General features: G+C 46.5%; 2 protein-coding genes across 5 annotated transcripts in view; both read right to left on the minus strand.

Moving 5' to 3' along the window:
• ZNF250 (zinc finger protein 250) overlaps positions 1-9,297 on the minus strand; it is a 124,016-nt gene extending 114,719 nt beyond the window's left edge. For all 4 annotated transcript variants that reach the window (XR_008373741.1, XM_053558206.1, XM_053558207.1 and 1 more), the window contains exon 1: positions 9,106-9,297. The gene's annotated coding sequence lies outside the window, so the exon portion shown is untranslated. The remainder of the gene's footprint in view (positions 1-9,105) is intronic.
• Positions 9,298-13,990: 4,693 nt separating this feature from the next.
• Positions 13,991-15,354, minus strand: LOC128563117 (keratin, type I cytoskeletal 18-like). Its single transcript, XM_053558235.1, has one exon. The coding sequence runs from the start codon at positions 15,329-15,331 to the stop codon at positions 14,108-14,110; it is 1,224 nt and encodes a 407-aa protein (XP_053414210.1). The 5' UTR covers positions 15,332-15,354; the 3' UTR covers positions 13,991-14,107.
• Between the last annotated feature and the right edge of the window lie 617 nt (positions 15,355-15,971).

The following is a 15,971-nucleotide window of genomic DNA, read 5'->3' on the forward strand; positions in this document are numbered from 1 at the left end:
AGTGGCATCATACCTCACAGCAACTTCAAACTCTTGGGCTCAAGCGACCCTAGTGCCTCAGCCTCCTGAGTAGCTCAGAGTACAGGTACCTGCCACAATACTCGGTTATTTGTTTCTGTTTTTAGTAGAGACAGAGTCTCACTCTTGCTCAGACTGGTCTCGAACTCCTGAGCTCAAGCAATCCACCAACTTCGGCCTCCCAGAATGTTAGGATTACAGGCGGCAGTCACTGCACCCGGCCTGAATAGTTTTTAAAAATTAAAGACTAGCTCATAACAAGTCCTATACAGACGCTGAGCCCCAGGGCTGGGGACTGGGACAGGCCAGGAATCACTACCACAGAGTACTAGAAATGGAGTGTGAGGAACCCCTTCATGAAGCCAGGGCACCCGCTAACACTTTAGACAAATATAAAAAACACCCACCCAGGACCATTGCCAGGCAATAACCCCACCCATCTTATTGGTGACAAAGTTGATAGCCTCAAGGTTCTTCTTCAGACTCAGGAACTTTGTTTTTGGCAATCTCCATAGAGAATAACCCAAAACAAAAACAATAATAGATCAAAGTCTCAGCAGCAAGGGTCACTTAAAGAAAACTGGGAAGAAGCTATATTATGGTGAGATATTCTCTGCCAAGCAAGGATCTGGCTCTCTTAATTACTGAGGCAGGTCACAGACACAGGAACTAAAAGAGGGACCACATTACATAAAAAACTTAGCATTTAACATTTATTAATTTTTTTATTTTGTTAATCTAACCATTAGAAACCTATAGCTCTTTTTGGCATTCCTGACGGTCTTGATTCTGATAGGGTCAAACCCCGCCCAAATAGGGTGGACCTGCCTAAAAGAATCAACCCCCTACCCTCCCCCACTGGATGTCCCACCTGAGAAAGGCAAATGGGTCAACCCCCACCTTTACAACAGATGTCCAACCCAGAAAGGTAATGTCCCAACCTCAACCTTCCTGACCTTTAAACCCCACATCCCATTCGCCATTACCCACGTGTGGATTTATTCCCAGTTGGAAATCTTTTTTTTTTTTTTTTTTTTTGCAGTTTTTGGCCGAGGCTGGGTTTGAACCCGCCACCTCTGGCATATGGGGCCCATGCCCTACCTATTGAGCCACAGGTGCTGCTCCCCAGTTGGAAATCTTACCCTACCTGCACCCAGATGGAATAAAGACATTTTAATTGCACAAGCTGGGTCTCTGTTTTCTTTTCTTTTTTTTTTTGCAGTTTTTGGCCAGGGTTGGGTTTGAACCCACCACCTTCAGCATATGGGGCTGACGCCCTACTCCTTTGAGCCACAGGCGCCACCGGGTCTCTGTTTTCCTTTCATCTCACACCTTGGAATAATCTTTCATCTCTGGCTCTATAACCTTTCAGATTCGACAAAAAGCGTGTCCATGATGACATGCAGGGACAGGCATATTCTTAGCCCCCTGGTCTAGGATGAGCTGCCAGGATCTCCCCCAGAGTCACTGCTGTTCCTTCCTCATCACCTGTTCAACTTCTTGCTCAAAAGCCCTGTTTGGCTCCTGCCCTCCAGAGTGGAAGCCCCTCTAAAAGAGGCAGCTTCTGAGCCACCTGGGAGCGCAAAGCAATACACAGTTAAAGCTGACCACTTGCAACCTTCCCAGAGTCCATCATCAGAAATGTTTATCCAGATTGCTAGCTTTCCCATATACCAACAACAATCAGAAAATATGATGGGAAAAAAGATTCTACGCACAAGCAGCATCAAGAAACAAACTTAACATTCTTGTAATCCCAGCACTCTAGGAGGCCAAGGCAGGTGGACTGCCTGAGCTCAGGAGTTCAAGACCAGCCTGAGAAAAGAGTGAGAACCCGACTCTACTAAAAATAGACAAACTGGCTGGGCATAGTGGTGAGTGCCTATAGTCCCAGCTACTTGGGAGGCTGAGGCAGGAAGATCACCTGAGCCCAAGAGTTTTAGGATTCTGTGAACTATCATGCCACCTACTCTACCCAGGGTGACAGCGTGAGACTCTGTCTCAAACAAACAAACAAAAAAAACACACAAGCAACAGGGCAGCACCTGTAGCTCAGTGGGCAGGGCGCTGGCCACATACACCCAGGCTGGTGGGTTTGAACGCGGGCTGGGCCAGCTAAAGAACAACAAGTGCCTGTAGTCCCAGCTACTTGGGAGGCTGAGGTAAGAGAATCGCTTAAGCCCAAGAATTTGAGGTTGCCGTGAACTCTGACGTCACATTACTCTACAAGGGCGACATAATAAGATTCTGTCTCAAAAAAAAAAAAGCAACAAACTTAAACTTCAGAAATCCTCAGTATCGGCCAGGGATGGTGGCTCACATCTGTAATCCCAGCACTTCGGAGGCCGAAGTGTGTGTATTGCCTGAGCTCACAGGTTCAAGACGAGCGTGGGCCTCAGCAAGACCCCTATCTCTAAAAAACAGCAGGACATTTTTCTAGAGCCTGTGGTCCCAGTTACTTGGGAGGCTTAGGCAAGAAGATCACTTGAGCCCAAGAATTTGAGGTAGCTGTGAGCTAAGATGTCACAGCACTCTACCAAGGGTGACCAAGTGAAACTCTGGCTCCAAAAAAAAAAAAAAAAAAAAGAAAAAGAAATCCTCAGGATCCATCCCATATCCCTATGAAGACAACTACAAAACATCAGGGAAACACTTTAGGGCACTAGTCTGGGGAACACAATTTTTTTTTTTTTTTTTTTTAATTTAGAGACAGAGTCTCACTTTGTCGCCCTTGGTAGAGTGCTGTGGCATCACTGCAACCTCTAGCTCTTGGGCTTAGGTGATTCTCTTGCCTCAGCATCCTGAGTAGCTGGGACTACAGGCACCTGCCACAACGCCTGGTTGTTTTTTGTTTTTTTTAACGCCTGGCTGTTTTTATATTGCAGTTTGGCCCAGGCCAGGTTCGAACCCGCCACCTTTCGTACATGGGGCCAGTGCCCTACTCCCTAAGCCACTGGCGCTGCCCAGGAACAAAATTTTTTTTTGAGACAGATTCTCACTATGTTGCCCTGTAGAGTGCTGTGGTTCACAGCTCACAGCAACCTCAAACTCTTGGGCTTAAGCGATCCTCTTGCCTCAGCCTCCCAAGTAGCTGGGACTACAGGTGCCCTCCACAATGCCCAGCTATTTTTTTATTGCAGTTGTCATTGTTGTTTAGCTGGCCGTGGCCGGGTTTAAACCTGCCACTCTAGGTGTATGTGGCTGGCCCTGTAACCACTATGCTATGGGCGCTGAGCCATGGGGGACACATTTTTGAGTAAGACCTAAAAAGAAGACAGGCTTGGCGCACGTTGCACAGTGGATATGGAGCCAGCCACATACACGGAGGGTAGCAGCTTCAAACCTGGTCCAGGCCAGCTAAACAACAATGACAACTGCAACAAAAAATAGCTGGGCGTTGTGGCGGACACCTGTAGTCCCAGCTACTTCAGAAGCTGAGGCAAGAGAATCACTTAAGCCCGAGAGTTAGAGGTTGCTGTGAGCTGAGATGTCAGAGCACTCTACAGGGCAACATAGTGAGACTCTGCTTCAAAAAAAAATAAAAATAGACTAACGGAATTAAATTAAGCTAAAAATCTTCTGCAGAGCAAAGGAAACACTCAACTGAGTGAAGAGACGACCTATAAAATGGGAGAAAATATTTAGAAACTATCGATCTGACAAGGAAATGTCCAAGAAACCCTATTCAACAGCAAAAAAAAATCAAATAATTTGATTTAAAAATGAGCAAATGGACAAATGGTCAACAGGAAGGAATATGAACAGTATTCTGTGATCACTAATCATGGGAAATGTACATTAAGACTACAATGAGGGTGGAGCCTGTGGCTCAAAGGAGTAGGGCACTGAACCCATATGCTGGAGGTGGCGGGTTCAAACCCAGCCCTGGCCAAAAACTGCAAAAAAAAAGACAATGAGCAGGCTCGGCACCTGTGGCTCAAGCGGATAAGGCGCCAGCCACATACACCTGAGCTGGTGGGTTTGAATCCAGCCCAGGCCCACCAAACAACGACGGCTGTAACCAAAAAAAAAAAAACCCAGCTGGGTATTGTGGCCGGTGCCTGTAGTCCCAGTTACTTGGGAGGCAGAGGTAGGAGAATCGCTTGAGCCCAGGAATTGGAGGTTGTTGTGAGCTGTGATGCCACGGCACTCTACCCAGGGTGACAGCTTGAGGCTCTGTCTCAAAAAAATTGAGAAAAAAAAAAAAAGAGTACAATGAGCGATCATATCAATCCCGTTAAAATGGCTATTATCGGTGTTGCTGGGAAAGGCTGGAGGAGAGATTGGACATGGCTTCCAATGGATCTCTAAATAAGGACAGTCATGAAGAAATAAGAATAAAAGGGAGCAGAGGAAAAATAAGATCACAACATAAATTTACTCCAGATGACCTGAAGATACTTCAACAGGCATTTGAACAAAATCCTTACCCTGACTATTCAACAAGGGAAGAATTGGCCAATCGAGTCCATTGCCTTGTTTGTGTAATTAATAACTGGTTTCAAAACAAAAGATCAAAATTGCCACTGAGAGAGAGACAGAGAATGTTTGCTGCCTGGAAACAGAATGGGTTTCTTGTCCAAAGTCACCCACTTAGAAGTCTCCAAGAATACCAGGTGGAGTCTCCCAACCACAACATGGAGCAGGCCTCCTCTTGCGCCCTCATGGGTAGAGCTGCCTGTTCTTCTCTGGAGACACAGAGGGTTCCCAGTGATCTGGATGGCTGGAGTGATTCTGGTAGCTCCAGCAATGAAACCAAGCCGTGCTGTTGAAGATGAAAGTGAAACAAGAAGGGAACCTTCTCCTAGTTATGGATCAGAAACCATTCTTCATGCTCCTCCACCTTCTGTGTGTTGATCTGAGAGGAGCAGGCCTCAGACAAGGAAGGCCAGCCTGCAAACCTCTCCTTCTGCCCTGTCCTGTGCAGCAGGGGGAGACAAAGCCCCACTGTCATTACTCATCATTTCAAGGACAACAGAATAGTGGGGGATGTCATCAAGAGAAGCTGCTCCTCCAGGATCAAGTTCTAATGTGCCCGAATCCTAGGCATTTAGATGACAGTACTGTTTGTGGAGCCGAAAGTGGTGAATTAGTACCTGTAAGGGGAGAATGAGGTCTAAGTTTGCCTCTGGAGATGACTGTCTGAGCTTGTTCTGGCAAGAGTGTTGGGACTCAATTCCCTGGCAGGGGCAACCGAGCCTTAGTGCAAGTGGGACTGGGAAATGGAACTACAGATGGCCCGGTGAGGTAGTTCATGTCTGTAATCCTAGCACTCTGGGAGGCAGTGGTGAATAGATTGCCTGAGCTTAGGAGTTGGAGATCAGCTTGAGCAAAGCAAGACCCCATCTCTACAAAATAGAAAAATTAGCCAGGCATTGTGGCAGGCATGTCCCAGATCTTGGCAGACTGAGACAAGAGGTTTGCTTGAGCCCAAGATTTTGATGTTACTGTGAGCTATGATGTCACAGCACTCAACTCCAGGGCGACAGAGTGAAACTTTGTCTCAAAACAAAACAAAAGAAATAAAACTACAGATAAGACCTCAAGCTCTCCAGATAAGATGGAATTTCTGTAGCTGACAGAGATGGCCAGATTAAAATAATGGGAGACAAGCAGCCAAGTGGGGTGTTTGGAACACCCTTGATGTTAAGAACCTCCATCTTAGACAAACACTCATCTCCCATTTCAAAAAGCATCATGCCAACAGGGACAAGCTGTCGAGAGACTACACCCAACCAGATAGGGGCATGATCATGTACTATTTATTAGCCCTCAGCAAAATTCTCAAAGGCCATAAAAAGAGCAAAACTTCACCAGCTAGAAACAGTTGTCTCCATAGACACTATTTTGCTGTCACTGGTGATCAGCACCCAGCTTGTCTCAAAACTGCAGATGCTTGTCTCATAACTACAGATGTGGACAGAAGGGAACACTTTTACACTGCTGGTGGGACTGCAAACTAATACAACCTTTTTGGAAGGCAGTTTGGAGAACCATCAAAGAACTCAAGTTGGATCTCCTATTTGATCCTGTAATCTCATTGCTAGGCGTCTACCCAGAAGAAAAAAAATCCTTTTACCACAGGGACACTTGGACTGGACAGTTTATTGCAGCTCAATTTACAATCACCAAAATGTGGAAACAGCCAAAATGCCCACCAACACAGGAATGGATTAACAAGCTATGGTATATGTATACCATGGAATACTATTCAGCCACTAAGAAAGATGGAGACTTTACATTTTTCGTATTAACCCAAATGGATATAGAACACATTATTCTTAGTACTGTACTCAAATGTCAGATTAATTTCAGTTGAGGGACATGCTATAAAATAACCACAAGTAATTCTCAACACTGTTAAAGTTATCAAAAACAGGAAGAATCTGAGATGCTGTCACAACCAAGAAGACCCTATGGAGGCATAACTACTAAATATAATTGGGTATCTTGAATGAGATCCTGGAACAGAATGAAAAAGGACATTGGGAAAAACTGAAGAAATCTGAATAAAATATAGATTTTGGTTACTAATAATGTAAAAAAAAAATGGCTATTATCAAAAAGATAAAAAATAACAAAATGCTGTTAAGGATAGGGAGAAAGGGGCATGCTAGTATACTCCAGGTAGGCTATGGAAAACAGCATGGAGGTTCCTCAGAAAACTAAAAATACATCCAGTGTATGACCCAGCAATCCCACTGTTGGGTATATATTGAAAAAAAGAGCAAATCAGTATATGAAAGAGATAACTGGATGTCCAAGTTTACTGCAGCACTATTCACAAAGGCAAAGATATGAAATCAACCTAAGTGCCCATCAGTGTTTAAAGGGATAAAGAAAATAATGGTATATATGCACAAAGGAGTTTTATTCAGCCATAATCCTGTCATTTGCAGGAACATGGACAGAACTGGAGGTCATTATGTTAAGTCAGCTACAGAAAGACAAGTATCGCATGTTCGCACTCACATGAGGGAACTAAAAAAGTTGATCTTTTGAGGTAGAGAGTAGAATGACAGTAAAATGACAGGTAGACAGAATGACAGCGCTGGTCACGGAAAGCACGGTTACCAGAGGCTGTGAAGTGTGGGGGTGGGGGATGATGGGAGGTTGGCTAACTGATATAAACATACAGTTAGACAGAAGGAATAAATTCTGGAGTTCCATTGCACAGTAGGTGACTATAACTAACATTAACTTATTGTATATTTCAAAACAGCTAGAAGAGAAAATCTGAAATGTTCTCAACACAAATGTTTGCAGTGACAGATATCCCAATTACCCCGTTTGACTGTAACACATTGCATACATGTACCAAATATGACTTGTACTCCATAGAAATGTACAATTGTTATCTATCAATAAAAATGAAGTTGGAAAAATACACGTAGATTTGTATTATTTTACATGGGAAGGGCCTTTCTAAGCAAAATACCAAAAGCAGATACCTTGAGGGCAGATCTGTAGCTTACAAATCAAAACTTTACTCACATCAAAGCCACCATAAACTCCAGAAATGGGCCTAAAGACATGTAAGAATAAATTATATGAAAAGGAGTGTTTCAAGTTAATAAAGAGATGAATTATTCAATAGATGGTATCAGAAATAGCTATTACTTAGAGAAAAAAAATGAAGCTGGATTCCAAACTCACTCCACACCAAAATAAATTCCAGATGTATCCAACATTTTACAAGTACCAGAGAAAAACGAATTTATTTTAAAACCCAGGGTCCTTATGGGGCCCCCTCCGTTTTCACGTTTGGGGGCACTGTCCTCTCCACGGAGACTACCTGGGAGAGCAAGGAAACCCTTTAAAACACAGGACAAAGCTCAAAAGTGTTTAAGAAAATTTTTGACCATTTAAAACATAAACTCTTTTCTCTCAAAAAAAAAAAAAAAAAAAAAAAAACAACAAACCAAGACAAAAGAACAAAATTGCAGCCAAACGGATGAACTGAGAAATACGTTTTAACATACATGTTAAAGAATACAAGCTGGCAAGTGAAAACGAAATGCAAGGGCTAAAACACGAAGAGATTTCAACCTCTGCAAATAAGAACGGGAATTAGGGCTCCACCTGGGCAAAGCAGCCCAGAGCTCCCCAACCCCCTCCCCCCCGACGTTTCCTGGTTCCCCCGACAGAGAAGCACGGGTGCAGCTGACGGGCAGCCAGACGGGTTTGAACCCGACAATCTGCAATAACTGACCCGGCGGGGGCGAGCCGCGCGCCCCCGCTGACTCACGATTGCGCCGCAATTCGCAACTGCAGGGCGGCTTCCTATCTCTCTAACATGTTTGCGTTAAAAGAACTTACATATAGGGCGGCGCCTGTGGCTCAAGGAGTAGGGCGCCGGTCCCATATGCCGGAGGTGGCGGGTTCAAACCCAGCCCTGGCCAAAAACCACACACACAAAAAAAAGAACTTACATATTACCTTCTATTAAACAATTAAAAAGCCAATACTAAACTAGGAAAATATTTGCCACGTTGCAAACCGTTGGTCTCATTCATTAAAATAAGCCCTTACAAAGTAGCTGGGAAAAGACCGCACATCGCGGTGTGGGGCCCGGACGCGGGGCTCGGCTACCAGCGCCGGTCGCGGGAAAGCACGGTTGTTGCTAAACAGGGGCGCTCCGCCGGGGGCCTTTAGGGCCCTTAAGGTTGCGCACAGAATAAAAAACCCCGGTCTTCAATCTTTGAGGAAGACTACCCCCACAACGTCCTCTCTATCGAGACCCAGCCGAGAACGCGGCGCAAAGGGCCGCCAGGGTGAGGGGTGAGGGAAGGGGCTGGGGGTTCCAGCCGAGGGGGTTCCGGAGGGGGGAAGGGTTTGCGGGTCCGGACCGGGGAAAGAGCACCGAGGGTGGGAGGCGGCGGGAGGTCCGGAGGGCGCGGGGCGTGGCGAGGGGAAGGGTGGGGACCGGGTGCGGCATCGCCGGGAGGCACCAGTGCTAGCGAGGAGGGCAGCGCGTGCCCGCAGGAAGTGTCCCATCGGTGCGAAGGACACGCTGACCCAGGTGATGTCCGTGAGGGGTGGGTGGGGGTCCTGGACCGCCTGGGGCCCACGCGCGCCTCCACTCACCGTCCGCGCAGCCAGCTCGCGCGTGAAGGGGCTACAGCCCGCAGCGCCTCAGACAAAAGGGCCGCTCCGCCCCGTTTGCGCAGTCGCCAATCCCTGGGGGCCTTGCCCTAAGTGCCTGCCCCCACCGCTCGGGCCGCCAATCCTGGAGCACGGCGCTCGCCGGCGACAGTGGTCGGCCACGCCGGTACTGCCCGGAGCCCGCCCCGGTGACCCCCTGCTGAGTAGCTCTCTAGCGCCACCTAGCGCCCTGGCCTCAGCGGTGCCTAAAGGGTCCTTCTGTGCTCCGGCGCAGGCCGCCCCCGGCTACACGTACTTCCGGGCGCGGAAGCGGGAGCGGAAGTCCAGCCCGGCGTGTCCGGGAACCTTCTCGGTTGGCGGCAGGTCTTCGCTGTCCTAGAACTGGCTAAACTCGTTCCCGCCTCCGAACTATTGCCCGTGATGTCCCCGCTGTCAGGAACGATCTCCCCCTAAACTCGCCTCGCTGGTCCCTGCTTTCGTTTCAACTCCCTTTTATTTTGTTTCTTCCGGGCCCTCTGAAATCCTCATGGCTGGTTACTTGCGTCTGGTTATTTCCTCTCACTTATGAGCGCCCTAATGGCAGAGGTTCAGTCTCTCGCTCATTGCTGTGCTTTGGAACCCAGCATGGTCCTGGCAGGTGGCCGTCAGTTTATCAGCAGTGGTCACCTCTGTCAGTCAACTCCGCTCTGCTCTTCTGTTGTGTTTGAACCATGCTAAGTGAGAGGGTGGTGGGCGTTACGGGGAGGCAGACGCGTCCCCACCACAAGATGAGGCTGCAGGCACAACCAAAGACCAGAATGTCCAAAGGGGTAAGGTTAGGGTTCATTTGCAGTCGAATCTGGGGAGGGGAGAATATCGGCTCTCGTGTCTTCTTTCTGACATGTTTCCCGCCTCCTACCAGTCCTGAAGGACAGGCCAGTGTCACTTCCATCTGGCATCTGGGACCCAGATGATCTGAGGAAGAGCTAAGTCTAGGCTGACGGAAACGGGGAGAGTCCAGCGTGCAGTAGGTGTACGTATGTTGAGTGATTGACAGTGATTAATACCCAGCTTGGGTGTCTTGCTGTTGGAGAAATGGACAAGCACCACTACAGGGATCTGAACAACTTCTTGGGGGCGGCGCCTGTGGCTCAAAGGAGTAGGGCGTCAGTCCCATATGCCGGAGGTGGAGGGTTCAAACCCAACCCCAGCCAAAAGACTGCAAAAAAAAAAAAAAAAAAACTTATGGGGACACCAATCCAGCAATATTGATCTACATTACAGAGGCACTTGCGTTTTCATACAGCAATTTCCTTGCTGAAAATTTACCCCATAGGTATGATTGCACGTGGGAATGGTACCCCCACCAATTTTTTTCAGTTTTTAAATTTTTATTTATTATTGTTTTTTTGAGATAGAGTCTCACTTTGTCACCCTGGGTAGAGTGCTGTGGTGTCACAGCTCACAGCAACCTCCAGCTCCTAGGCTTAAGGATTCTCTTGCCTCAGCCTCCCGAGTAACTGGGACTACAGGCGCCTGCCACAACGCCCGGCTATTTTTTTGTTGCAGTTTGGCTGGGGCTGTGTTTGAACCCACCACCCTCGGTATAGAGGGCCGGCGCCCTACCCACTGAGCCCCAAGCGCCACTCTCAGTTTTTTAATTTTAATTTTTTAATTATTATTTTTTATTAAATCACAACTTTGTACATTGATGCATTCATGGGGTTCAGTGTACTGCTTAATATACAATGTGAAATGCTTACATTGAATTAAGTAACATCCATCACAATTATACTCATTTCTTAATAGTTTTGAAATGTACCATTGCATCATGCACATTAGTTAAGGTCCCCCCCAAATACCCTCCCTCCTCTCATATCCTCCCTCCCTTCCCCTCTACTTTCTGGGCTATAGATAACTTTTTTTGTTATCTTTTGCCATTCATATGAATGTGTAGGTGATTGTATATTGATTTCATAGTAGTATTGAGTACATTGGATACTGTTTTCCCCATTTTTTGCAGTTTTTGGCTGGGGCTGAGTTTGAACCCGCCACTTCTGGCATATGGGGTCAGCGCCCTACCCCTTTGAGCCACAGGCACCGCCACCTTTCTTCTATTCTTGAGATACTTTACTAAGAAGAATATGTTCCAGCTCCATCCAGGTAAACATAAAAGATGTGAAGTCTCCATTTTGTTTATGGATGCATAGTATTCCATGAGGTACATATACCACAATTTGTTAATCCATTCATGGGTTGATGGGCACTGTGGATGTTTCCATGTCTTGGCCATTATGAATTGGACTGCAATAAACATTCTAGTGCAAATGTCTTTGTTGTAAAATAATTTTTGATCCTCTGGGTATATACCTAGTAGAGGAATTGCAGGATCGAACAGTAGGTCTACTTTTAGTTCCTTGAGTGTTCTCTAAACTTCTTTCCAAAAAGGTCGTATTAGCTTGCATTCCCACCAGCAGCGTAGAAGTGTACCCTTCTTTCAGCATCCACACCACCATCTGTAGTTTTAGGATTTTGTGATGTGGGCTAAAATTACTGGAGTTAGATGATATCTCAAAGTGGTTTGATTTGCATTTCTGATGATTAAGGATAAAGAGCAGTTTTTCATGTCTTTGTAGGTCATGTGCCTGTCTTCATCAGAAAAGTTTCTGTTCAAGTCTCTTGCCCATATAGAAACGGGGTTATTTGTTCTTTGCTTACTTATTTATTTATTTTTGGAGATAGAGTTCACTTTATTGCCCTCAGTAGAGTGCACGACAGCTTACAGCAACCTCCGATTCCTGGGCTTAGGCAATTCTCTTGCCTCAGCCTCCCAAGTAGCTGCTCTACAGGCGTCTGCCACAACGCCTGGCTATTTTTTTTTGTTGTTGCAGTTTGGCTGTGCAGGGTTCGAACCCACCAGCCTTGGTATATGGGACCCATGCCCTACCCACTGAGCCACAGGCGCCGCCTGTTCTTTTTTTATTGATTAGTGTGAGTTCTCTGTGGATTCTAGTTATCAGACCTTTGTCCGAAGCATAACCTGAAAAGATCTTCTCCCATTCTGAAGGTTGTCTGTTTGCTTTACTTACTGTGCTCTTGGCTGTGCAAAAGCTTTTTAGTTTGGGGTGGCGCCTGTGGCTCAGTGAGTAGGGCACCGGTCCCATATGCCAGAGGTGGCGGGTTCAAACCCAACCCCGGCCAAAAACCAAAAAAAAAAAGCTTTTTAGTTTGATCAGATCCCAGTAATGTGTTTTGGTGTTGCTTCAATTGCTGGGGGGTCATCCTCATAAAATACTCTCCCAGGCCTATTTCTTCAAGTGTTTTCTCTCCACTCTCTTCTAGTATTTTTATAGTTTCATGTCTTAAGTTTAAATCTTTGATCCAGTGAGAGTCAATTTTTGTTAATGGTGAAAGGTGGGGGTCCAGTTTCAGTCTTCTAGAGGTTGCCAGCCAGTTCACCCAGCACCATTTGTTAAATAGGGAGTCCTTCCCCTTCTGAATATTTTTTTTTGTTGTTTTTTTGTTTTTTTTTGTAGAGACAGAGTCTCACTTTATGGCCCTTGGTAGAGTGCCGTGGCCTCACACAGCTCACAGCAACCTCCAACTCCTGGGCTTAAGCGATTCTCTTGCCTCAGCCTCCCGAGTAGCTGGGACTACAGGCGCCCGCCACAACGCCCGGCTATTTTTTGGTTGCAGTTTGACCGGGCTGGGTTTGAACCCGCCACCCTCGGTATATGGGGCTGGCGCCTTACTGACTGAGCCACAGGCGCCGCCCCCCTTCTGAATATTTTTGATAGGCTTGTTGAAGATCAAATGATGATAAGTAGCTGGGTTCATCTCTTGGTTCTCTATTCTGTTCCATAAATCTACCGTTCTGTTTTTTGTGCCATTACCATGCTGTTTTGATCACTATAGATTTATAATATAGCCTGAAGTCTGGTAACATGATGCTTCCTGATTTGTTCTTATTTCTGAGTAATGTATTTGCTATTCGATGTTTTTTCTGATTCCATATAAAACTAAGTACTATTTTTTCATATTTTAAAGTATGACAGTGATGCTTTAATGGGGATTGCTTTGGGTAGTATGGACGTTTTAATAATGTTGGTTCTTCCCAGCCATGAGCATGGTATGTTTTTCCATTTGTTAACATCTTCAGCTATTTCTTTTCTCGGAGTTTCATAGTTCTCTTTATAGAGATCTTTCACGTCCTTTGTTAGGTAAATTCCCAGATATTTCATTTTCCTTGGCAATACTGTAAGAGGAATAGAGTCCTTGACTATATTTTCATCTTGACTATGGTTGGCATATATAAAAGCTACTGATTTGGGGCGCCTGTAGTCCCAGCTACTCGGGAGACTGAGGCAAGAGAATCGCTTAAGCCCAGGAGTTGGAGGTTGCTGTGAGCTGTGTGAGGCCACGGCACTCTACCGAGGGCCATAAAGTGAGACTCAGTCTCTACAAAAAAAAAAAAAAAAAAGCTACTGATTTGTAAGTATTGATTTTGTATCCTGAGACGCTGCTGTATTCCTTGATCACTTCTAAGAGTTTTTTTTTTTTTTTTTTTGGGTTTTTGGCCGGGGTAGGTTTGAACCTGCCACCTCCGGCATATGGGACCGGCGCCCTACTCCTTGAGCCACAGGTGCTGCCTACTTCTAAGAGTTTTGAAGTTGAGTCCCTCCAGCTCTTTGGCTTAGGTGATTCTCTTGCCTCAGCCTCCTGAGGAGCTGGGACTACAGGCACCTGCCCACAATGCCCAGCTATTTTTTGTTGCAGTTTGGCCAGGGCTGGGTTTGAACCCGGCACCCTGAGTATATGGGGGCCAGTGCTCTATTCACTGAGCCACAGGTGCCACCCACGTTCTGTTTTCTTTTTTATTTTTCCAGTGACCTCTGAACTCTTTATTGACATAAGGGCATGCTGCTGTACTGCCTTAGTGTCTCAGAACTTTGGTGTCGTTGGTCTCAGACACCACTTTGCTGTCCACTATCCTGCGGGTGGTGGTCTATTGGATGGTTTGCATGGAGTTGCTGCTGTCCAGGGCATCACCAAGGTTGAAGTCCTCCCCATCTTCCAGCAGGTGGCGGTAGGTGGCGATTTCAGCCTCTAGCTTGACCTTGATGTTCAGCAGTGCCTCATACTCCTGGGCCTGGCACTGCCCCTCTGCCCGGGTCTGTGCCAGCTCTGACTCCAAATGCAGCAGGACCCCATTGAGTTGCTCCATCTGCAAGGTGTAGCGGGCCTCCACCTCCCTCAGGCTGTCCTCCAACCTGGACTTCTGATTTCTCATGGAGTCCAGTTCGATCTCCAAGGACTGGACTGTACGCGTCAGCTCTGTGAGCATTGTCTTAGCAGCTCCGACCTCAGCAGACTGTGAGGTGACTACTGAGGTGCTCTCCTCAAACTGGTGGGACCAGGTCTTGGCCAGCTCTTCTTGGTTCTTCTGAGCCAGCTCGTCATATTGGGCCCGCATGTCTGCCATGATCTTGCTCAGGTCCTGGGATTTGGGAGCATCTACTTCCACAGTCAACCCAGAGCTAGCAATCTGGGCTAGCAGGACTTTTACTTCCTCCTTGTGGTTCTTCTTCATGAAGAGCAGCTCCTCCTTGAGAGCCTCGATCTCTGACTCCAGCTGCAGTCGAGTGATATTGGTGTCATCAATGACCTTGCAGAGCCCATGGATGTTGCTCTCCACAGATTGGCGCATAGCCAGTTCTGTCTCATACTTGACTCTAAAGTCGTCAGCAGCAAGATGGGCATTGTCACTTTGCAGGATGATGCGGGCATTGTCCACAGAATTTGCAAAGATCTGAGCCCTCAGGTCCTCAATGGTCTTGAAGTAATGCGCCCAGTCTCTGACCTGGGGCCCCTTCTTCTCCAGGTATTCCCGGATTTTGCCCTCCAGCCTCCAATTATCAGTCTCCAAGTTCCTCACTCTGTCCAAGTAGGAGACCAGGCGGTCATTCAGTTTTTGCATGGTCTCCTTCTTGGTCTGGATGCCCCCTATTCCTGCTAGACCTCCAGCCATCCCCATGGCCAGGCCCCTGGACCCGCAGCTGCCCCGGAAGCTGGTGGAGCGGGACATGGAGATCCGGGAACCTGAGCCCCCGGCACCTGCATAGATGCTGGCTGCACTGCTGGCGGGCCGGACACTGTAGCTGGGCGCCTGGACTGAGCCCAGGGACCGGTAATTGCTGGAGAAAGTGGTGGAACGAGTAGTGAAGGACATGATGTCTGAAGAGGAGAGAACAAAACTCGGGCGAGCTAGGCACTTTCTGTTTTCTTGATGAAGGTTTCCAATGCTATAAATTTCCCTCTTACAACTGCCTTTGTAGTATCCCACAGGTTTTGATAATTTTTGTCTTCATTATCATTTTGTTCCAAAAATTTGGTGATTTCCATTAATCTCATCTTTGATCCAGCTATCATTCAGCCTAAGATTATTTAGTTTTCGTGACTTTGTTTGAGTATGAAGATTCCTGTTGCTGTTGAGTTCACCTTACATTCCATGGTGGTCTGGGAAGATACAAGGAATAATTTCTATACTTTTAAATTTGCTGAGGTTAGCCTTGTGTCCTAGGATATGATCTATTTTGGAGGATGACCTGTGGGCTGATGAGAAGAATGTATATTCAGTTTTATTAGGATGAAATGTTTTGTAGAGGTCTGTAAAGTCCATTTGTTCTAGGGTCAGGTTTAAGTCTAATATTTCTTTGTTTAGTTTCTTCTTGGAGGATCTATCCAAAACTGTCAAAGGGGTGTTACAATCTCCAACTATTATAGTGCAGGAAGATAACAAGTTGTTCATATCCATTAGGGTTTGCTTTATAAATTGAGGAACATTTTGGTAGGGTGCATAAATGTTAATT

Source organism: Nycticebus coucang, chromosome 13 (genome assembly GCF_027406575.1).
Source record: "Nycticebus coucang isolate mNycCou1 chromosome 13, mNycCou1.pri, whole genome shotgun sequence".
Classification (NCBI taxonomy): domain Eukaryota; kingdom Metazoa; phylum Chordata; class Mammalia; order Primates; family Lorisidae; genus Nycticebus; species Nycticebus coucang.